The sequence below is a fragment of the Lactuca saligna genome, chromosome 9, assembly GCF_052625555.1.
Source record: "Lactuca saligna cultivar CGN05327 chromosome 9, ASM5262555v1, whole genome shotgun sequence".
Classification (NCBI taxonomy): domain Eukaryota; kingdom Viridiplantae; phylum Streptophyta; class Magnoliopsida; order Asterales; family Asteraceae; genus Lactuca; species Lactuca saligna.
Genome location: NC_136425.1, coordinates 183,337,840 through 183,362,681, shown reverse-complemented (window position 1 = coordinate 183,362,681; position 24,842 = coordinate 183,337,840). Strand labels below are relative to the sequence as shown.

The 24,842-nt window shown below is 34.5% G+C and overlaps 2 protein-coding genes across 2 annotated transcripts; one reads left to right on the top strand and one right to left on the bottom strand.

Moving 5' to 3' along the window:
* Positions 1-14,190: 14,190 nt before the first annotated feature.
* Positions 14,191-15,932, bottom strand: LOC145018203 (uncharacterized). The gene is made up of 6 exons (XM_078976107.1): positions 15,708-15,932; positions 15,246-15,328; positions 14,979-15,161; positions 14,750-14,902; positions 14,566-14,676; positions 14,191-14,457 (listed from the first exon to the last, which is right to left on the bottom strand). Exons 1-6 carry the CDS (start codon positions 15,862-15,864, stop codon positions 14,350-14,352), a joined length of 795 nt encoding a protein of 264 aa, XP_078832233.1. The 5' UTR covers positions 15,865-15,932; the 3' UTR covers positions 14,191-14,349.
* A 3,845-nt stretch (positions 15,933-19,777) lies between these two features.
* Positions 19,778-21,444, top strand: LOC145017015 (uncharacterized). Its single transcript, XM_078975130.1, has 6 exons — positions 19,778-19,886; positions 20,262-20,323; positions 20,402-20,584; positions 20,714-20,797; positions 20,897-20,968; positions 21,376-21,444. The coding sequence occupies exons 1-6, from the start codon at positions 19,799-19,801 to the stop codon at positions 21,442-21,444; spliced, it is 558 nt and encodes a 185-aa protein (XP_078831256.1). The 5' UTR covers positions 19,778-19,798.
* Positions 21,445-24,842: the final 3,398 nt, after the last annotated feature.

The window sequence follows — 24,842 nt, the reverse complement described above, 5'->3', positions numbered from 1 at the left end:
CACATTAATAATTATGAATACACCAGCTTTTTGGCTGATACTCGCTTTCAAAATAACTTGTATTCTTAGTTCACAAATAGATAGGTACGACGACCAGGTTTGTGAAGACGGAGCAGTCCAGACTCGTCTTATATTCTGATTATTCATTTTATTGTTGTATATTATGAAAGAACACACTTGTAATTAAAATTATAAGATTAATGCAATGGATGATGTTGTTGCTTGTTTACTACTTTACATTGTTGTGATACATTACATGACGTCCTCGGCCTCAGAATGTTTCCACCGTTCTCGGATTTGGGGTGTGACAGATTGGTATCAGAGCATTGTTTATAGTGAATATGGTATATCAACCCACAAAAGATATACTAACTATAAATACATTGGGATTAAAATACTCTGACCAAGAGTTTATACTTTAAATAATAAAATATTTAATTTAGTATACGTGCCTGCATTCATACTAAAATCTATGTCACAACGACAAGAACAAAAGTATTACAATTGTTGAATATCAAACTTACGAACACAACTACAATGAGAACATTATAACAGAACGTATGTCTAAAATACCATAGGGGTATTTTGTGTTACTATAATTACTCACTCGAGAACTAAAAAGGATCTTCATTACTAAGTTGATAGTTGCTAAGTGGATACATTAAGGCTATATGTAACTAGGATGTTATAGACCTAGAATCTGTGAAAATTTTGCTTTACCCCTATTCCTAATGAATTTGGAGTTAATGTCACTTATTCGAAGGCCTATCCTGCGTTGATTACATATAACTGGTATGCACTTTACAAAGAGTGATGTAACTAATGAAGATTTTCTAATAATTATCTAGATATTTCGTCTAATAGTTATTTCCTTACCCCAATTCTCGCGTAGATAACATGGCTGGACTCCATCCCCATGGCAACCTGTACCTTCCGAACGAAGTCATTGTTGGATGGTTTGGAGAAGAACCACGGAATGATCATCCTATCCCTTTGAATGTTCACCATGATGAAGACCTTTTGGATGATGCTAACTCCAAACCTAAGGTTGAGAACCTACCCTAGGTAGCCCCATTCCAAATCCTAACCCTCGTCCGGCTTTCCATGGCCCGACGCCTCCTTGGGTAGAATGCTTGGAAACATGGAGCCAAGGACAAGATCATCCCATTCCATTTAATGGAGACCGAAGCTTTTATGACTTGAGCAATGGGGGCTCAGCAGACAGAATCATGCCAATCCTAGTCCGCAGAGTGGCGTGAAATGAGATTCAAGGCAGGACATCCCTACATCAAATCACCGAAGTTGTCACCAATGTGAGAATGCATACCCTTCACACCATTCGTTTGGAAGATGCTCGTGAAAGATATGAAAGAGACCATGAAACCCTGCTTCAAGCACTGGCTGAATCATGAGTCAAAGTCATAGAACTCCGAGTACGCCAGAGGGTGTACGAAAGACACATGCTTAATATGGAATGTCAACTGGCTGAGCTAAGAGTTCACCAGAGGGATGATCGTCACTAGTAGGAGATACTTTATTTTCCTTCTTGTTTTAAAGAACCGTGTTCCTGTCTATGTCCTATGTGGCATTTTCTATGGAACTACCTTGTACTGTAGGTACTTTTAGTTAGGGCTTTATGCGGCCAAATCCTTGCTACTCAGGATATGATGTAACACGTTCTATAAGGTCAAATTTTCCTAAACTTATTACATCTTAAACATCGATGATATTGATAGACGGCTAACTTTCGTGCCACTCTCTGTTCAAAAACCTTCATCATACCTTCATTGGAGTCTATCTGAAACTTGCTTTAGTCAAAGTCTTTGGACTATAGTAATTTAACTCCATAATCATTTTCAAGCCTCTTTCAAGGGTTGGATCATGTTATTCACCAACCAATCAAGCCTCGGCTAGAACGACAAATGTCTTGAGACCATTGTGAGAACTTACTTCCACTCTTTTCTAGGACTGCATCATAGGGATGTAGGTCGAACCCATGAGAACATACTTCTATTCTTTACATGAACGATTGAACTACGTCTAGGTCCAAACATACTCACTCACAAATTCATTTTATTTCCGTGTAACAGAATCATGTCGCCAAAGAAAAACGATCAACCCATCAACCAAACACCAACTCTTCAGATTGATGCGGCTACCTTTCAAGCTGCAGTCTCGGCTGCCGTGTCAGCTATTCTGACCCACCTTAACGCTAACAACGCGAATGTTAGCGGGATTGTTAACAACAATTACAATCCAGGTAACAATCAAGTACCTCAACGAGCAACAAACTACCACGATACCTCGAGTTCCAAGACCACGAGTAACAAACGGAAGTTTTGGGCTAAAACTAAGGACAAATCGCTTTGAGGGGCGAACAAGAAACAACCATCGGTAACGACTTTCACATCTACGACATCTGTACCTCATACTACCATTCCTTCTGGTATCCCAACTGTCCCTACACAAGCCAGGCAATATGCCGGAAACCTACTGAAATGCTATGATTATAGCTTTCATCATCTGGATAGTTGTCTTCCATTACACTACTTTAAGTGCAACGAGAATGGACATACTACCAGCTGCTGCAGGACCCAGATCCAACACATTACTTCAACCACCAATGTCCAAACCTCTCGGATATGCCATCTATTTGGCGTCATGGGACACTTTAAGAGGGACTACCCAGCAGAGAAGAACGACGGCGAATCCGAAGGAGTTTAACCTCAGAATGGAAAGAGGCAACAAAGGACCCTACTATAAGTATAGGTTCACTTCCAATCGTTAGTATTTTTTATGCTTTTAAAAAATGTTTAAAACTAGTGCAGCTCGAGTCTTATATTTTACAAGGTCTCGTCGGTTAAGGGACCCTCTTGCTGCGTATACTTGCCTTTTGTAGTATACTTTGTTCGCAATAGTATTCTAGTAGTTACTCTAAAGTACTGTAACTCTATTAAAGGTTGCACTGTGGTGTTTTGTCTGTAACGCCTTATGTTCAAATCTAATGTCTTTAGTTTCCATATGATTCTGACATTTTAATGCAACTTGAGTCAATTCGAGCTTCACAATATCAGTGTCGTGCATACATCTCTTTCTCCGAAATCGTCTTTCTAGCGAAGCTATCATTTCAGAGGTCCGAACTACTCATGCCAGAAGTACCTCATCTTCGGAGACCTCAACAGGACTTCCATTATAAATCATCACTCTCTGCCTCACATAGATGAATCAGTTGACCAGCCGCAAGGAACGATGTACCTTTCAGAAATGGACCTAAGATCCGAATATCACCAATTGCGAGTGTTAGTAAGGGATGTCCCAAGGAAAATCTTCCAAACTCGACACGGACACTACGAGTCCGTAGTGATACCCCTCGGATAGGACCAATACACCCATAGTATTCATGAACTTAATGAATAGGGTACGCCATTCTTACTTTGATAAGTTCATCATTGTCTTTATAAATGACTTACTTATCTACTCTCGTAGTAAGAATGGAATCATAAAGAGCATCTACAACAAACCCTGGAAACATTACGATCAGAGAAGCTTTACGCGAAGTTCTCTAAATGCGAGTTTTAGATTTAAAGACTCGAATTCCTAAGACACATTACCAGTAATGTGGGAATTCTTGAGGACCCTGCCAAAAATCAAAACCGCTGAGAATTGGTTAGCACCAAAGATGTCGACAGGAATTCACCAAATTTTAGGTCTCTCTGACCTACTGTTGAGAGTTCATTCAGAACTCCTCGTGGATTACAAAACCTCTTATGACTTTGACTCAGAAGGGAGTGGCCCTTGACTGAGAAGAGAAGCAATATGGAGAATCGTTGGAATCCCAAGTGAAACAAAATCCTTTTGGAAGCCTCACCCTGGGAAGGCTTGATACGCTTCAGAAAGCGTGGAGAGCTAAATCCAAGAGAGTTAGGACCTCCGAGATTCTTACCCGAATCGGCCCTGTAACTCATAAACCCAACCTACATCGCGAACTTAGTAATGTACATTCTACCCTTCATGTCTCGAACTTGTAAAAAGGTATCGATCCGACGAAACTCTTGAAATCCCACTCTAAGAGATTGAGTCCCACAAGAGCCTCACCTACGTGGAAGAACCGTAGTGACCATGGACCGAGAGGTCATGTGAACGATTCATAGTCATTTCCCTTTAGTGAAGGTCCGTTGGGATGCCAACCAAGGACCCAAATTCACTTGGGAGCGCGAGAATCAATCAATTAGGAAGTATCCCCACTTCTTGACTTGTTTATTCATGCCTACTTCCTTACCTAAATTCTAATTTCATGACGAAATTCCTTCTAATGGAGAGATGATGTAACAACCTGAAATTTCCATTCTGTATAACATATCAAGTCAATAGAAGTCAGGACAGTTACTGTTAATTTTCAGACTTTTGGAACAAGTTTGAGTATTCTAGGATTAACACTTTAGGAGATATCAGGAGAGAGGATGCCCTAGGGTTTATTGTGCAACAATAAAGTACCAACACATCAAAAGTTTTGAGTTTACGGCCTAAACTTGGTGTTTACGGCCGTAAATCCTAAGGGGAGGGATATAAAATTGGCACTTAGCCATTTTTAGCATTTTTCCACCTTTCCAAGAGTAAACTCCCAAACTCTCTCAAGTATCATCCCGGTTTTCTTCGAGATCTTCAATCTAGTGAGTGTTTCTAGCTCTTTCAAATATCACTTAATCTAGTGTTTTAAAACACATCCATCCGTCTAAATGTTCCAAAAGGTTGGTTCTTCAAGTTCACCTAGAACACCAAGAACACACACTAGTGTTCTTAGAATTTTGGCTCATTTCAAGCTTCTATATTGTAAGTGTTTCTATCCTAGAGTATCATACGGCTTAGTATACATCTTTACATCAATAAAATTTCCCAAGAACACCAAGAACAAGGTGTTCACGGTTCAAGAAGTCCTTGAACCGTAAACACCAAGTAAAGGTGCCAAAGGGTACCTTAGTCCTTCACAATGCCTTGGGGACAGGTCTAGATCCTTCCTTGATTTTTTTATCACATAAAAGGCACAAAAATCTCTCATTTATATGTGTTTACGATTTGGGGAGCTCCCAAAACAGTAAACACCCCAAAGTATGTATAAATGACCCAAATTCCTTCCTATGCCTTAGTAACTAACATGGTTCCATTCTTTGATGAGTTAAGGACTTGAAAACCCCCCAAAATACCATAAACCTTATGATTTTACGGTATTAAACTCAAAGGAAAATGGTTTAGGGACCGTAAACTCCAAATAGGAGTGAAATGGTGCCCTAGTTCCTTCCTTAGTCACATACTTCAAGTAGAAAAGCTTCTAGGGACTTTTAAGGCTTCAAACCAAAAAATAGTCAAAATTAGGTGACCTTACGGCCATAAACTCAATGGTTTACAACCATAAACTCTTTTGGTTGTGACCACAAAACCGTAAACTCCCTAATGGAGTTTTCCTTGAACCCCAAGCACACTAGCCTTTCCCTACAACACTTAGATGCAATCCTTGGGACTTATAACACTTGTATAAGGTGTTTAGCATATCCTAGGGTGTTTTAACTTTGTTTATTAGTTGTTTAAATACTAATTGGATACATATATGTGAATTATATGTTAACTAGGATCATAGAGTGTGTTCAAGTCTTCACTTGACACCTAACAATCCTACATCTTTAGTTCATCCAAACCGCCAACTACAGGCGAGTTCATACACCTTGAATTAACCTTTTAAATGTTTTTAAATGTTTATAAATGCTTTATGGGGGGGATACAAGTTGAATCATGTTTAGTTATTATATCAATCACATGTGATTAATAATTAACATGCAAATGGCTTTACTATACATTAACTGTTTTACCAGTCAGATTTCTTTAAATGTTTATCTTAAACATTTTTAGGTGTTTAAAACACTTTATTAAACTGTTTATTAAACACTGTATGTTCATTTCAAACCCTGTTAGATTTATGTTTCAAACAAAGTTTCCTTTATACTTAAACTGTTCTTGTCAAACAAATACTTTCAAACCGTTTTATAAACTGACATCAAGTCGATCTTTTCTTAGGTATTAATCTTTTTCATAGGTTTTATAAAACACCTTATATGCTTTTATGTTGTCAATTGTTTGCCTGTATATGTATAGTTATATAAATAATGTTTAAAGGGTATCGGGTATCCGTCCGAAGGTCGTTTAACTATCAGTTATATATCATGTATACATATAGAGACATAAAAGTTTTCCTCAGTCAGTTCAGTACCTTTGGGTAGCAAAGGCATTACTTCAGTTTATACACGTACATGGTTAGTAACTATTATAGGTATAGTTAGGAGATACCACTTAGCATTCCAAGTACAGGGAATCATACAAGAGTCAATTCATTCATGAGTCTATACTAGTACATTACATGTTACATGAGTACGTTTACATAGATATGCTTACATGAGTACGTTTACATAGATACGCTTACATGAGTACGTTTACATAGATACGCTTACATGAGTATGTTCACATAGATACGCTTACATGAGTACGTTTACATAGATAGTATATGATGAGTTACTATTACATATTATATGTATAGATACTGTTATATAATTCTCCTTCTTATCTTTATTTTGTGATTCAATCACATAATCGACGAGATAGATTGGACTTCATATCCTAGTACCAAAGGATACTTTGTGGGACTACCCATTCCTATCACCACTGTTAGCTATAGAGGTAAATGCACATCTACGGATGTCTACGGTTGATACCATTATAGGTATACTTTAAGGGACTAACTATTCCTACAACCAGTTGTTAGCTACAGAGGTAAATGTACATATACGGATGTCTTCAGTTAACACAGTTAGTTATCCTAGTACAAAAGGATAATACTTAAGATATTAATATTATTATTAGCTTTATCATGTGAGTCATTCAAATAACTGACGAGGTGAATTATATTTATGTATCCTAGTTCCAAAGGATACAATTTCTTATATTAATAATAATAGTCGTAAAGTCGGGTCTTGGTAGAAAACTACTTTCAAAACAGTCGGGTCTTGGTAAAATACTACTTTCAAAACAGTTGGGTCTTGGTAGAAGACTACTTTCAAAACAGTCGGGTCTTGGTAGAAGACTACTTTCAAAACAATTAGGTCTTCGTAGAAGATTTCATCTATACTAATAGGAATCATAGGGATTTCTAGGGTTTATCAAACGCTTTCAATTACATACAAACATTTCCACACTTATACGAACTTTCTTTCAGAACAACATCAAGTCTTTCATTACAAGTTTTGAAAATCAAAGACACATTAATACTTATGAATTCACCAGCTTTTTGGCTGATACTGGCTTTCAAAATAACTTGTATTCTCAGGTCACAAATAGACAAGTACGACGACCAGGTTTGTGAAGACGGAGTAGTCCAGGCTTGTCTTATATTCTGATTATTGATTTTATTGTTGTATATTTTGAAAGAACACACTTGTTATTAAAATTATAAGATTAATACAATGGTTGATGTTGTTGCTTGTTTACTACTTTACATTGTTGTGATACATTACATGACGTCCTCCGCCCCATAACGTTTCCGCCGTTCTCGGTTTTGGGGTGTGACAAGGGACGTCATCATGAACAAAGCACATAAAACTCATTACTCAGTGCATCCCGGCTCAGACAAGATGTATTTAGACCTCAAGAAGTTTTATTGGTGGCCAAACATGAAAGCCGAAATAGCTACCTTTGTGCGCAAGTGCCTGACTTGTGTCAAGGTTAAGGTGGAGTATCAGAAGCCCTCGGGACTACTTCAGCAGCCAGAGATACCCGAGTGGAAGTGGGAATAGATTACGATGGATTTCATTACCAAGTTACCCAAGACAACAGGTGGACTTGACACCATTTTGGTAATCGTCGATAGATTAACCAAATCTGCACACTTCCTAACAATAAAAGAGACAGACAAAATGGAGAAGCTAACAAGGATCTACATTAAAGAAGTGGTGCAACTTCATGGGGGTACCAATATCCATTATCTCCGATAGAGATAGTCAGTTCACATCACAGTTCTGGTAGTCACTGTAGAAAGCTTTGGGAACTAGGCTGGACATTAGTACAACCTACCACCCACAGACCGACAGGCAGAGTGAAAGGACCATTCATACATTAGAGGACCTGCTAAGAGCTTTTGTGATAGACTTTGGTAAAGATTGGGATGCTCATTTACCCCTTATTGAATTCTCATACAATAATAGTTATCACACTAGCAACAAAGTTGCTCCGTTCGAAGCCCTCTATGGTCGTAAGTGCAGATCACCCCTATGCTGGGTTGAGGTGGATGATACGTAACTAGCAAGAGGACAAGTTCCTAATAGCGCACTCACTGGCCCGGAGATCATAAGGGAAACAACCGAAAAGATCATCCAAATTCGAGAGAGAATGAAGGCTTCACAAGACCGACAAGAGACGGAAACCTCTAGAGTTCCAAGTTAGGGATCGCGTACTTCTGAAAGTATCTCCTTGGAAGGGATTAATACATTTTGGAAAACATGGGAAACTAAATCCAAGGTATATCAGACCATTTGAAAACCTCATTAGGAATGTCCTGGTGGCATACAAGCTGCGATTACCACAAGAACTCAATCACGTACACCCTACCTTCCACATGTCGAACCTAAAGAAATGCCTGGCCGATGAGACTCTCGTCATCCCTCTAGACGAAATTGAAATCAATGAGAGTCTCCGCTTCGTACAAGAGCCTGTAGAAATCATGGATCGGGAAATTAAAAGAAAAAACAAAGTCGCATACCCATTGTGAAGGTCCGTTGGAATGCCAAGCGAGAACCTGAATGAAATAAATATACTCGCATCTTTTCCCTAGTCCATAAATACTTAATGTAGAATTAATTTTGGGATAAAATCCCCTCTAATGGGGGGATGATGTGACAACCCGATATTCCAAATCAATGTAATGTTCAAAAAGTCAAATATTATAATCTATTTTGAAATCAATAAAAATAGCGTCAAATATGAAATTTTCAAAAGTCTTAATTGGGATACATCAAATGTTAGATATCATGTCAAGGTTTTCATAAATATAAAGAGCACTCAAATCCGAGTTATAACGAAGTAGTTATGACCGATCAAAGATCCGCGACAAAACCGATAAAACATTTTTGAGCGTAAAAAGTGAAATTTCAATAAAAAAAACTTTTTAGCCTTAAGTATCTGAACGAAAGTCGTAGATAATAACAAACCGTGAGTGTACATAAAAAGAACTTCCAAATCTGACTTCGTATGAGGAAGTTATGATTTTTTATAAGTGTCAGAACAACAGTAGACCGCTAAAAACTCGAAATAAAGATCGAACGACTTTTAGCCGTCGCGACCTAAACGAGAATTGAAGATCTTGACAATAATAGTACAACAATAAAATGACAGACGAAAACGGACATCGGATGAAGAAGTTATGAATTTTTAACGGATTTATCCTGTCCCGGCCTGTTAATAATATATAATTAAAATTAAAATCAAAATTTGCCAACGAAGTCTAAATGAAAGTTGTAGAGTATATTCTCACCTACACGTGGATATAAAGAACGTCAAAAATGGAGTGCGTATGCGAAAGTTACGCATTTTAGAAGATTTGGGCACACACTTTGAGGCTTATCCGAAGGGTTACGCCCCGTGTACGAGGGTACGACCAGCGTACACAGATGAAGTGCCTCGGATCGACCACATCGCCCCTATGCCCTCTACCCCCATCCCATCCAAAGACCGACAACTGATAACGTCATCGCTGACGTATCCCCTACGCACGAGGGTACGCCCAGCGTACAAGCTGCAGACGAAGTACGCCCCGCGTACTTTGGAGTACGCCCAACGTATGATGCTAGATTTCCCTCATATAAATAGGATGCGAGGCTTCCGAATTTGGCTTTCTAATTTAATATTTTCTCTTCCCCTTTTTCACTCTCGAGCCTCCCGAAACTATCCCGACGCCCCGGTTTCATATCCAAATTCCGATGAAGGTCTGAAGCTCCGAGATTCCTGAGAATACAAGTTAAAACACCAAAACATATTTGAAAACTTAACTGGATAGCTTACAACAGAAAAGTTGTGACATGTTCATGAACTGTTTTTACCCGACTTAAACTTAATATTTTTCCAAAACTATTTATTTTGCAAATAGTTCATGTCATACCCTTAAAATGACTATTTGCATATCTCCATGCGATTTTTCTAGGAATACTCTAAAACAGTGATGGTTAAGGGTAAAAATGCCAAACACAAGTTTAAGAGTTATTCACACCTTGTAACATGCGGAGAAAGGTGTGTAAGATTTACACCTAGTAGTTTCAATGTCCTTTTTCATTGAAATACAAGGTCATGCATATCAAGTTTTCGTTAAAACATAACACACAACTGATAAACTATAATAGGTATAATTTGAACACTTTATTTAACAAAGTAATAGTAATACTATCGATTTACAAAACGAGTGTGTCAATACAAACAATGTGAACTCGTTAATGAATAAATTTGTGAGACATCACCTTTGGGGTACTCTTAAGTGAAACAGAAAAGTCCTGTAGTTATAATCAGAATCTCTTGGAGGGAGAGCGTGATAGTTGTGTATAGATCTATATTGCGTCTGACAAACCCGCACCTAAGCTGCTTGCAACAGCTAGACCGGCAGGTCTGGGGTGACAAGTATCATAGCATTTCGACGCTTGAAGAACATCGAGTACAAGGTCTTCGAGTTTTAGCATGGTTATAACATCTCACATGGGGATTTAACAAAACACACAGTTCACAGGGATTTAAGGGGTTTTATTTAAATATAAAATCACACACACACAAGTACGATAATTTACTTACATACTAAGTTTTGGTTCAGTTAAGGCTACTACAAACCTTTAGAAAATACTGGATTTTTTGGAAACAAACTTGTAACAAACTTAAAGGAACATCATTCATTTTTCATTCATAAATTTCTTATTAACTCACCATCTTTATGTTGATACTCTTCAAAAACAACTTGCATTCTCAGGTATTCAGTAATACAGGTAATCCACAAGATTTTTGAAGGCAAGATGCTAAGGCGCAGATTTCTTTTGAACTATTTTGACATCATATGTAATTTATTTGGAAACATGTATTTTTTGCAACGATGTAACCTTTTAAATTATATTTATGATGGTTGTGTTTACTTTCTTCACTATGGTTATGCTACTGAGCATGACGTCCTCTGCCCCCGAACGTTTCTGCCGTTCTAGTTTGGGGGTGTGACAGTTTCAGCCTAGGATGTTTAGACTCTGATATTTTCTCATATGATTTTGATACAATATTGGAGATGTTGTATAGAGATACACGATTTATGGTTTTCTTTACAATAATGGACGACTTATGGTTTTATTATGAATGTTTTAAAAAGAAATTTTTGGTCTGTATTTTTGGGATGTTTCACCCTATGTTCCCCAGGTTTCCTAACCTAACTCACTCAATTTCTTTGTATTACATGTATTGATACGAAGGTGTTTGATGTTTGGAAATGATGATAGACTCGAGGAAGTGTAGGCCATTAGATGTTGTAAGGCCAGTAATGATTATGTTTATGCTTATGTTTCTTGTATCAGTTATGTCATTTCACTTTTTAATAATCAATGAAAATTTTTTCTTTGAAAATACTTTTACGGGATAAATTTCGTTGTATAAAGAATGCTTTGTTTTTTAAATAAGCATAGATAAAAAGCTCTTTTTTGACCGTGAAAATGGGGATATCATATTGGATGATTCATAGTATAATTATTAACAGTTCATGGATTGTACCATGAATAGTGTTACAAGAGTCTTTGGTCTCACACAAACTAAGAATGTTTATGAAACACTCTTTGAGATGTGGAGTAGGTTTCATCCATCATTAATACATATGGAAGTCTATAATTATGATGCTTACGCTCATCATGAAATGCTCGACAGTCTAGACCCAAAATAAAGATGTTTCATCTCGTTGGATATCCCAACAAGATTTTTGGGTGATTGTTTTACGAACCTTATAAGAACAAAATGGTTGTTTCTCAAAGGGTTAGTATTCCATGAGAGGGATCTATTATTCAATAGGGCTAGTGGGAGCGTGAAAGATCTTTATGTCCAAGGGTCATTATAGACTGATATTGTTAATAACATATTTTTTTTAAACAACATATCTAACCTACTTCTAAACTACTCCTTAAATCAACCTACGTCCACAACAAGACTTGGACCCTCAACCTACGTCGCATATGATCCTACATGGCCACACCTTATTGAAAGTTACTATTAATTTATTATTTATTAGAGTAATTTTGATTGTTAATAACTATTATAAACACTTGTTTTTAATTGGAAAAACATTATTTTATGAAATTAATGTTTACCAAAATATTGTTAATTATTGTTTTTAGAAAATAATAATAAAGAGAACAAATAAACTGGTGAAATATCATATGATATAATTTTTAATATTGTGTACAAACCTTTTGGGTACTTTGAGAAATGACTTGGCTTGTTTCCAACTAGGTAGTTATGGAGTAAGGCTGCTTTTACATTGATTAATAATTTAACCCATGCTTCTTACAGGTCTCTACTTTATTATGATGGTGCATGGAGTGTTGAATTATTTTAACTCATTCCATGCTTGTAAAAAAAAGGCTTACTCTTTCACTTTCTTGTCTAGAATTTATTACACATTGGATGGTATATAAATGAGGCTTTTTTAGTGAATGGTGTTGGTTTTTGTACGGCCATTCGAAAGAACATAAGGAGCATCAATACATATATCTTACAAACATCTTTTGATATTGCGTTAATAGATTCTGCACTATTTGATGTCATAAGATTTTAACGATAAGCCTATAAATATGCCCATGATCATATTTTTGGATCTGATTCTATTAAGTACTTCCATTTGACAGGCTTTTTCAACACATGGCCTCCATATAGTACTCAAAATCTTCCACTCTATAAGCTTTTGCAGTCTTCCAAAACAATGTTTTTATTGTAACATTTCTGTTGAACTTGGCTACTATGTTCGAGTGTTCGACAAGAGGTAATGACCATATAAACCATGAAACGCATTTGGGAAAATATTGCAATGGTCGTGCCAATGGGGACGCCCTATCTAAAATGAATGTTAATGGTTATGTTCTCAGTAGAGCTTTTCCCTATTCTACTACTAGACACTCTTCCTTTGCTAGATAGGTTCCCACCAAAAAAACATATTGATTTGCGGGATTCAATTAAACATTCTTTGTCTCCTCCACTATATCATTATCCACATGTACATGAGTCGAAACCTTCCGAATAATTTTCTTTAAACACTTCACATCACCCTCATCGATAGGTAGCTGTCTGGATAACACACTTCAAGGTAGAGTGTTGGAAAGACACATTGATATTAGGTTTGTCATCCAAATCTGCCACCTCTTTGACCAAATTGTATAAATCTATGAAATTTATATCAACAAGAATTTCAACACCAAAATTTCTAACAAATGGTTTAACATATATCAATTTTTTATATTTCTAATTGTCATGAACCACTAACACAAACAACAATAAAATACTTATGTGAATCCTTTGAACTTATGTTATATCAATAAAAGCACAAAAGTTAAGATAAATATAATTGATTGAAAAAAAAAAAACAACTAAAGTTTTACTCCAAAGATGAGAGAAGACGATTTGATAAGTTTTTTAGTAAACTTTCTTTTTTAAGGTAACATCCGCTAACACATATAGATTTTTGCAGTCAGAATGACAAAACAATACATAAGCAAAAAAAAAAAAATGAAGGTAACCTCAGCATTCATAGTCAACAAACTACGTCGTTTTAAGAAAAAGAAAATCACAAATGACGTTATCTTACGTCATCTTTAGCGGAAATGGTCATCTTTCAACATTATGGCTAAAAGGGTCATTTATTTGGCTATTTTGTGCCAAGAAGTTAAAAAAAATTGGCATTTTCTCTTATTAAAATTCATATTATACTATATTTTCATTATTATAGATATTTATCATATGAGCTTTTTTCTCCATATCATCAAAAATGTCCATGTATTTTAGATCAAGTTTTTAGGATATGCAAATTCTTATTCAAAATGATTTTGATTTCATTTCCAAATTCTTTTTGTTACACAACAAGACTACATGTAACGCCTTTTTTTTTCCCTTCTTTCTAATGAAACAAATGTTGTTACTCCTACACACAAACCCATTTTTTTTCGTGTAAAATTTTCCATCTTTTACATTTACAACAATAATTCCCAATTCCTTTTTACCACTAAAACAAAAATCTTTCATCTTCTTCTTATATTCTCATTAACCTTCTGCTTCATTTCCTACTTCATCACCACCTTCTTTAATTCCAGAATCATCTTCGTCAACATCTTTCTGTTTTCCATCTTCCTTCCTCTTCCCAAATTCATACTAATAAAAACCCAAAAAAAAAAAAAAAAAAAAAAATCAATCAATCAATCAAAAAACTTTCTTCAATAATCCAATCACAAAAAAATATAAATAAAGACATAGACTCACCTCATCAACCCAAGCATTAATCATCATGATCGCATTAGCAACATCTAGCCGTTGACCATACATGTTGACCATTCTCATCATGATTAACCCTTCAGGAGGATATGTATCCACCTAAATATATATAGTCGTAATATGAGTTGACCATGGTTTGACCAAGATTATGTATGAACAACAACAAACAAACCTCTATCCAAGTATTGGATTCTGATTCCATTTTCAAAACATTGCTGTTATTGAAGCCCAAGAAAGCTACAACTTGGGTTACAAAAATGGGTGTTCGATAATGAAAGATATTTGCTGGCATTAAAGCTCTTGTGAAAAATGGCTTTTCATAACCCTGAAAACATTGGTTTTAATAAATATCTATAAAGATTTCAGATGTTGAAACTTGAAAGTCCTGAATTGTTGTTTACCTCTGTAATTACATCTGTAATGAGGAGTTCAGCAGTCTTGATTTGATCAGCAGTACCCAGTAGTTCTAGATATAAGTGGCGATGAATCTTGGCTGCAGTATCAGATAGAATCCCAATTGTGGCTCCTGAGACACATTGAATGTTGATTATCCTTGTATCACCTTTCCCAAGAATCCTGTTAAACTAAGAATTGAAAGAAAGGAGAATTAGAATGAGTCGTATAAGATTGGTTTATGAAGAAAAGGAAAATGAAGGATGATTACTTACTTCTTTTTCACGAAATCTAAATTGTATCTTCTTCACTGCTTCTGGAGTATCCATTGCAATTTCTGCATAGTTTCTTGGTGGACCTGATAACAGAGACAGTGATTTAGTCCGCAAATTTCGTTGATGCATTAACCTTGAACGATGTACGATGCAGCAATTGGATATAACTGGAAAGTTACCTAAACTGAATTAACAAGAACGGAAATACGATTTCAAATGTATCATCGATTTTGATGTCAAAACAACAAAATCGATCACATGAATCAGATAGAAATAAAAAGAAATGATGAAATTCGGAAGAAATTATCTCTAGAAAACCTAATTTCATCAGAACTGCATCAAATCGAACTCAATTCGAACACCAAACAAACAGCTATCAGTTACTTCTTTCACTTAGAAGTATAATACAAAACAAGAACATGAGCTACAATATACATTTACTATCAATTGCAAACTACTTACCAAAAAGTTTCAGGTAGACGACATCTTCACCCAAATTGCTATAGCTTTTTGTTATTGGTACAGGCAGCAAAGCGTATGGATTTGGCTTTGGATCTGGATCTTCTTCTTCAAGCTTTGCCTTCCCCTTTCGTGCGTCCCTTACGAAATCGTCATCCATTTTCTTGCTTTGAAAGAGCTGTGAATTATGGAGAAAAAGACTTCTGCAACTTCGTTGAGACAATTTGATGGTTTAGATGGCGATGAATTCTGATTGAATTATAAATGAGCGGGAAATTTCGTTATAACCAAACTCGCATTTAACAATATTTGGCCGATATTTACAACTTGGTCCTCTATGTTTCTAAAATTACACAAAAAATATCTTTATGCTCCATCATATAACATATTAGGAACAGAAACCAGTCAAACTTTTACGAAGTTAATTGAATTTAATTGGAGCTCATTTGTTATAAAAATAAATAAATAAAGCTTGCAAAAACGTGTATGAATCAAGTTTAAGCTTTTAAGAACTTGACTCAAGTTTTTACCATAGCTTTTTGAACCATATGCATATGTACATGTTAATACGTTATGCTAGACTCGTACAAGAAAATTAATTAAAATGATACAAGCCAAATGATTCAAAATTCATCCAACAATCGAAAACACTAGAGTATTATTGCAAATAAAAGAGTATCTATAACCAATAAGATTTTGGATTGAAACAATGATTGCAAATAAATAAAATAATTTAATTGTACAAAAGTAGAATTACCAAACAAAATATGTTACACGACTAATATACAAATTATCTATAAACAAAATGATTTCATATAAGGAATTGATATTGAGTTAAATGATGATTTAGTAGTACTGATGTTATCCGAACATAAAATCAGAATTTACTAAATAACAAAGAACAAAAATATCTAAAACAATATACAATTTTTGTATTTAAGCGTCGATATTTCCTCAAATACTAAATAATTCCTACAATAAAAACAAAATTTATAGGAAAAAAGACAACAAGACCTAATCTAAAAAATATTTACTCTAATCCTAAATATAGTTATTGAATGGATAAAAATATGAAGGAACAAATTCACAAAAGTTAAATAAGATTGATCAACACCTTAAAACAATAACACTTATTTAAACAATCAACACACTTGACAAAAAAGTCTTATAGTTCACTTATAGTCTTAGATAGTGCTAGTCAATAGCGTAAGCTGCATTGAGCCTATATGACAAACAGGTGAACATCCCCCTATGTTATGCACATGGTACTAAAGACAATCTACAACTTTTTATATATAATTATCGATATTTTCTCAAATACTATCATTTAAGCATATGGCAGAGATTAGTTACATACTACACATTACATATAAGGCAACTACTTGTCCATTAAATATATAATGAAAGCGTTTACTTCATAAAATAAAATTATAATATTTAAGTATAAACTGTAAGTAACTCAATATGTTCAAGCTAAAAAAAGATATAAAAATTAAAAAAAGGCCAAACTTCGCAAAAACGACGATAACCTTTTTCGAAAAAAATAAAAAAATCTTTTATAATAAAAAAATGATATACCAAAGATGGATCGTTATCGAGGTTAATTATAGCTCTTTGAAGTGTTTAGGCGTTTTTTTATGCGGTTGCTTTTAAAGTGATTTATTTTCTTTTTTAGTTATACCCCATAACTAATAATATCGGGATGTCTATTGCCTTGTTTTTTTATAGGGTGTCTTTTTAGCCAACCCTTTTTTATATTAACTTTTTTTTATTCAACTTATAAAAACCATATTAATATGGTTCCAAAAGCTATAAAAAATATACAAACTTTTTCTTATTCAACTTATAAAAAAATATACTAATACCGGGATGTGTATTGACTTGTTTTTCTTATCGGTTGTAACAAAATATCCCGCGTTTTTTTTTTTAATTATCAAAGTATCGGTTTTGCACTCCTTGCTTTTTCTTGAATGGTTATCGGTTTTGTCAATTTTAGTGTTCATTGTAAAATTTATTTTATTTTATTATTATTATTATTTTTTACTTCAGCCTTCAAACACATTAGTATAATGGCATTTGAGAACATCATGATTGGATTTAGATGAAGAAGTTTTCTCGGCACCATCTATGGACAAAACTGAGAATGATCAGTTCTTGAGCTTTCTGCAACAAATGCCACATCTGTTGTCACATAAGCAACATAACACAATGTAATAACACAACACAATGATGATTCTTTACATTAGTTTTAGAGTTTCAAACCAACATTACATGTCTGGAACATTACATGTAAACCAAAAAAAGATTGCAACCTAAAGAGTAACTCAAAGTCTCTTAATCTTGATCTGATCATTATCATCGATTAAAGCCAACCTTTATAATCACCCTATCCATGTCTTCAATAACTATCTCATTCTTCTTCAAATCCACCTGTTTTGTTTCGACTAAATCTTGTTAGATATATGCATTTCAATTCAGACATGGTAAAGATTGAAAGAATTTTCCATGGTACAACTTTTGAAGCTCAATACATATAGCACATGGATAATTTGCTTTCTCCCTCACCAAACTATAACTTAATCTCAAATGAAGCTCAAAAGCTAATTTTAACGGAATAAAGATGGTAAATGGCAACAATTCAATCATCATGGTATCCGGAAATTGAAATAAAAACACAATTGATTGACCTTGTTTTGTTATCGAAATTTCAAGCAAATACCCATCTCCGAACCAGGAATCAACACCATAATCCATGTGAAAGGCTTATTTGGTTCCCAAATGTTGTGTTTGAAACGGACTTTGAGCTCACCGTTGGATTCGATCACTGCAGTTCTCTTATTTTCACTAAGGCTGGTAGGTGCACTACAAACCGCACACTACAGTTGCTGATTTGGCGGGCGCAGTGTGTGGTGAACACAACATCGACCCCCACCATTTGACTGCAGTGAGGATGCCACAGGAAGTAAATACACCGCACCTCATACTTTACTTTTTTAACCGTTGAGCCTTCAACGACTTTTTCCTTTCTTTTTTAATTGTTAAAACACTATAAATATAACCATTCCATTCGCATTTTACAACACAAAAAAACACCAATACACTCTATGTACAACTTTCTTTTTTTGTTTAAAAATGTCTTCATCATCGTCGTCCACTTCATCTAATACATTGGCATTGCGGCAAGCAGGGTTTATTGGCTAGTGGCATTGATTAGATTATGTTTTTTTTAATACAGTGTGTATTTTTTTTAATTAATGAAGTATTTTATTTTTATTAATTATCAAATCACATTTTATTCAATTAAAAAATATGGTAAAGTATGGTATGACACCCTTAAGATCTCTCTTTTTGTGGTTGAGTGGAAAAGTGATGTGGCGATAACCAATTGTGAGTATTGTATCACACCCTTAAGGTCTCTCTTATATCGACGGTAAAAAGGAAAAAAGAAAATCATATGTTTTTTTTAATCTTTTTCAGTTGGTGTTTGGGAAAACTTTTTAAGGTTAAAAATGCTTTTTAAAAAAAGACTTTTTGTTTAGTGATTTTTTCCAAAAGAAAATATTTAAAAAGTGTTTGTATTTGGTTTTGGCATAAAAGTTAATTTTTTAGGTTAAAAGTCTCAAAAATCACAAAAAGATAGGATTTATGACTTTTGAAACACTTTTTTTTCCTTCACTTTCAAAAGTCATTTTTAAAAGATCTTTTTGAATTGCCAAACATTTTTTTGGATATTTTTCAATTTTTTGGAAAAGTTAAATGCCAAAAGATGTTTTAAAAGCAATGCCAAACACCCTCTCAATGCCACTTATTATTTCTTTTGATATATTCTACCTCAGCATATTAGAATTGAAAAGAGATTAAAAATGGTTTTTATGAAAAAAATGAAAATATGAATGGTTTTTCTGAAAATAATAATAAAACAGGGGGTTATTAAATTAACTTCTGAAAACTCAGTGGATTTTATGAAAATTCCCTAACAAAAAATCCCGCCTCTTTCCAAATCCTCGCTAACCGTCAACTCAAGTAATCCAATCGTATCAGAACTCATCGACATCACCGATTTTGAAAGAAATTCGAAGGAAAACAAAACGGGGATGAAGTCGATAGTCGAAGAATATGTGATGCCGGAATCTCATCAGAGCAATATGGAAGTGATCGGTGTGATGTACCTGAAACTTGTAGGTCAGTGAATTCTGTTTAATATTACTGCTGTTTTTGTGATTGCGCATGACATTTTCAATTTTCGAAGTGATCGGTATTAGGTTTTCCGATCCTGTGATGTTATGTTCAGAAAGACTTGATCAATTCTCTTTATAAGTAATCCAATCAATCTACAATTCTAGTTAGAGAAAATCAGCCCCAATTTGTTTTGTTTTAGAGTGAAGTGTTTTTCCCCTTCAAGTTTCCCATCTTCTTTTTGTTCCCTCTTTTCTCTCGTATACAGTTTCATTCTAGTTGCACACTCTATAATCATTGATTATCTTATACAAAGGGGTTGTATAGATGTGGGTTTAATACAAGTATCAAGAAAGTAGTCTGATAGTTTGTTGTTATCAGGTGAAAAGACAATCACGCAAGAAGGAGTGAAATCCAAATGTCTGTTGGTTCGATATAAGGATGTATGTAACCCTACTTTATCTGTCTTTTCATAGTATAATCGTCAAAAATTTCTTCCTTAACTTGTAAAGTTTTTACAGATTCCAAGGATTCTTGGCAAGAGTGATGAAGAATTGATAAAGATACACAAACTGTCAGGGGCTACAATAGAGCTGTTTTGTGACACTGCTGTAATGATTCATCGACTCTCATACCTTCAACTTCTTGGAAGTGCTGATGAAGTTGAGGTTGCTGAAATGCTCCTGGTTGATGCAGTTACAAAGGTAAACAACTGGTGTATATGGGTTAATTTTGTAACACTAGTATCGATACCCACATCTTTCTTGTGATTCTAAAACAAGTTTGAAGATTCATATAAAGAATATTGTGCTTCATGTATAATTTGTTTTCAGGCATATGATGAAAAGGAGTTTGTCCCCACAGCTCTAATGCCACCAAGCATCTGTCATCACACGATGACCATTCCTGTAATGAAGGTGGGGATAACATTTATCAAGAAAGATAAACATATATATAATTAGGAGATATATTATTCTTCAATTCTCAAGTCTTGTTGTTTGTGTCTACATGTATAGGATGTACCTTTACTGGGCTTTAATGGAAGCAATCTACTGAAAATGGAATCCCAAACTTGTTCTTGGATAGAGGTTTGTTCATTATTACTAGCTCTACTTGTCTCCAAACATGTCATAATCTTGATTAAACTGTTGTCAAATGATTTCATGCATGTGTAATGTGTTGCTACTTGCTAACAATAACATTATATATATATATATATATATATATATATATATATATATATATATATATATATATATATATATATATATATATATATATATCGATATCCTGCAGCTGGATACAGTATGTGACAGTAGTGTACTGGTGATCAACATATATGGTGAACGATTGAATCTAACTAATGCAATAAAAATCATCAAGGAACAAATCTGTGAGGTGAGTAGAGCTACCTAGGTTTGTCATTTTAGTTGATCCAAGAAACAATTTTTTGGAGATTTTTCATTCATTGTAAATTGTAATGTTACCTTTTCAGTATGAGGAACTGAAACACAAACTTGATGAAGAAGACGGTGTTGCATCTGGTGAAGAACCGGAGGTGTAATTGCAACAGTGGAACTCCTTTTGCAAGTTTAGGGAAGGAGCGTTATCATAATTCATGCATATAACAGACTGTTTTGTACGTTCTTGTAAAAAAAAAAAAAAAAAAAATTGGAAATTCAGTGCATGAATATGCATTGTGTAAAAACCAAAGAAATAGGGTAAATTACACGGATGGTCCCTGTGGTTTAGGGTAATCTGTGTGTTTGGTCCCTAACAACTTTTTTTAACTCGGACGGTCCCTACTTTATATTTTTGTTGCACGCTTAGTCCTTGTCCGTTCTAAAAAGACTAATTTACCCTTACTGATTTCTTTTACCATTTTTTAAAATATTAGTTATTAAAAACAAATATTAATATATATGAAAAAAAATATTAATTAGATATGTGGGCCCACCTCCTCAGCCCCTCCCATAAAACCCCACCCTCCACCTCCATCGTTTTCGTGTCCTTCTCAAACAAACCAGCAACACCACCACTTATATATTCTCCGGCGAGCCACCGCCACCAATCAGATGCAATATTAAATAAAAAAGAACCAACGTCGAAAGTCGGTGTTTCTTTGGCAAACATAAACTACAAATCGCACAACCTGGTAAGGGATCTAGGGTTTTCACACCTTGTTCTCTTGTTATTATATGTCGGAAATTGTAGAAAGCTCAACCATGGCAGCCGGCGATGGGAACTAGGGTTTCTGAAGCACCAATTTTTGTTCTTGTTCGTGGGAAAAATACTTTGGCAATGGTGAAGATGGATTCTAGGGTTTCTGAAGATCGGTAGGGTCTTTATTTGTTCCCCCCTTTATTCAGTTTCGAACCCACTGAATTACCCCTTCTCTCACATGGAACAAAAAACGATTTGGTTTATCATTGATATTATCGGTCTCTAGACTGGATTTTTGGGTTTCAAATGTCGATTTCCCATCATCGATCTTCTTTATTTTCATTGATTTTCAAGACCACAATTATTTCTAGGATACCTCATCGATTGGATAGGCGTTAAGCGGTGAAGGCATCAAAAGGTCTTCTTCTACTTTCGACAAAAGGGTAGGGGGATTCACCTGAATCTGGTTTTCTTCTAGGATTCAACATCATATTCTGGTTTTATTTTGGTGTTGAATTTGAGTTACAAGTTTGGTTTTAGATGTATATTCAGATTTAGTGTTGAACGTTAGATGGCTTTATTTTGATTTTTGGATAATTTATGTAGTATGGATCTTTGGCCGGAGATGATGACCGGATTTGGTGCCGGTGACTGGAGGTGGTGGTAAGAACCGTAGAGGATTAAGCTGGAATCAATCATTTTTCCAGCAATATATTAATAATTTAATTTATTAATAATAACTGGAATAATATAAAAAGAACTAACAAAATAAAAATAGTCATTAAGGGCAAAATAGTCTTTTTAGGTTAGATAGGGACTAAGCGTGCAACAAAAATATAAAGTAAGGACGGTCCGAGTTAAAAAAAGTTGTTAGGGACCAAACACGCAGATTACCCTAAACCACAGGGACTATCCGTGTAATTTACCCAAAGAAATATTTTGGGCAATAAAGCTTCGACGAACAAGTACAATGACAAAGGCTTTTCTTAGTCATAATGAGTGCATTGGAAATCTATATATGTTGACTGATATATACTTGCTTTCCCATCAACGGGAGATGTGATGTGTGTCTCATGGGAGATGGATAATATATTTAACATTTTGAATAGGGGGATTTTATTTGGGTGATTCTAACTCCACCAAGTTAAATCTAAATGTACCAAGATTAGATTGAAATGATAGATCTCAGTTATCAATTTTAATATATTAAATTGATTTTTTTAATAAAAAATATTTATTCAAAATTATTAATGTCATTTTTCATTTTACCTTAAACATCCTTATATTTATATTGATTTTTAAATCAAACTTCTTATTTTCTAAGACTTTAATATATATATATATATATATATATATATATATATATATATATATATATATTAGAAACATCATAATCGCACATATATAAGTTTGCTAAATAAAAAAAGAAAACAATTTTTTTTTTAATTTATAGAGATCTTAATAATTATAAACAACAAAACGTAAATTTGATTTTATTAATTATCAGATATTATAACTCACTACTAGAAAAACAGCCTTTTACGACGCTCATTGCGCGTCGTAAAGGCTCAGACGACGCGCAAATGCGCGTCAAGGAAGGCCCTGTCATAAAGAGAGACGACACGCTTTTGCGCGTCGTCTATAGACGACGCGCATTTACGACGCTCATTTACGACGCACAATTACGATGCGCGTTTACGACACGCAATGTGTATCAAGGAAGGCTCTATCATAAAGGAAGACGACACGCATTTGTGTGTCGTAACCTTACAACGCGCTTGTTAATGACACGCAATGCGTATCAAGAAAGCCCCTGTCAAGAAAGGCCATGTCATAAATGAAGATAACACACATTTTTGTGTATCATAATTTTAAATGTTTTAAAAAAATATTATTTATAGATTTTAAATTAAATTTTCATTTAATGTATCATAATAGAAATAAAATACCATACACAAAAAATACAATCCATTGCATAATATAAAATAAAATTTCATACACAAAAAATAAAATAAATTGCACAAATTTTAATATGTCATACAAATAATCATTCAAATGTTAAACAAAAATAATACATTGCTAACATGGGTTATCCATTCCTATAAAACTATCAAATAATCATCTAACTCTATTTCTTACTGGAATATGTGAATAATTGTCTCCTTCATCAGCCTCCATGTCCCAAGTCGGATCTACCTTCCGTATCTATATGTATAACAAAGACACAAAAATATATTGTGAATTTGTGATCTGATCTGAAATAAGAGTCTTGAATGTTGGTTGTACCTTGTGCTTAATTTCAGTGTCTTCAACCCTTCTACACGGCTTTCACTGAAACAATAGAATGGAATCTTTTTTGAAAACACAACCACACCATTCTATTGGGAACAACTAAGATGATGCAATAATAAAAAAACATGATATTAAGTCCATTTGATAGGAACTAATATAAACCAAATTCTAACATGACTATATGTAATATATACATGGAAAAGAACGAAAAAACTTAATACCTGATATCTGAAACAGAAAAATAGGTTTTATATGCAACAGTGAAGAAAATGGTTTTCGATCTGTGTTTGTATTTCTGACACGAGATGTTAACAACAAGTCTCCAACAGGTCCAAGACTAACCCTCAATCGGTATTCAAAGCTACAAAATAACAAAATGTAGTTTGAATTGATGCAATTGAGAGACTCACAGCAGCTGCAACGGGTTTCTTCCCACTAAACATACTTGTTGCTGACCTTCTACCAAATTCCTCTCGAACAAATGCAACATCTGGCCCAAATCTACCA

Bases quoted from the DNA above. Each gene is read 5' to 3' on its own strand.
- LOC145018203 (XM_078976107.1), bottom strand. From the start codon at position 15,864: ATGGATGACGATTTCGTAAGGGACGCACGAAAGGGGAAGGCAAAGCTT. The intron at 15,162-15,245 runs GTAAGTAATCAT...TTCAATTCTTAG, and splicing joins TTAGATTTCGTGAAAAAGAA to TTTAACAGGATTCTTGGGAA. The intron at 14,677-14,749 runs GTTTGTTTGTTG...ATATATATTTAG, and splicing joins AATCCAATACTTGGATAGAG to GTGGATACATATCCTCCTGA.
- LOC145017015 (XM_078975130.1), top strand. From the start codon at position 19,799: ATGAAGTCGATAGTCGAAGAATATGTGATGCCGGAATCTCATCAGAGC. The intron at 20,798-20,896 runs GTGGGGATAACA...CTACATGTATAG, and splicing joins TGACCATTCCTGTAATGAAG to GATGTACCTTTACTGGGCTT. The intron at 20,969-21,375 runs GTTTGTTCATTA...TTACCTTTTCAG, and splicing joins AAACTTGTTCTTGGATAGAG to TATGAGGAACTGAAACACAA.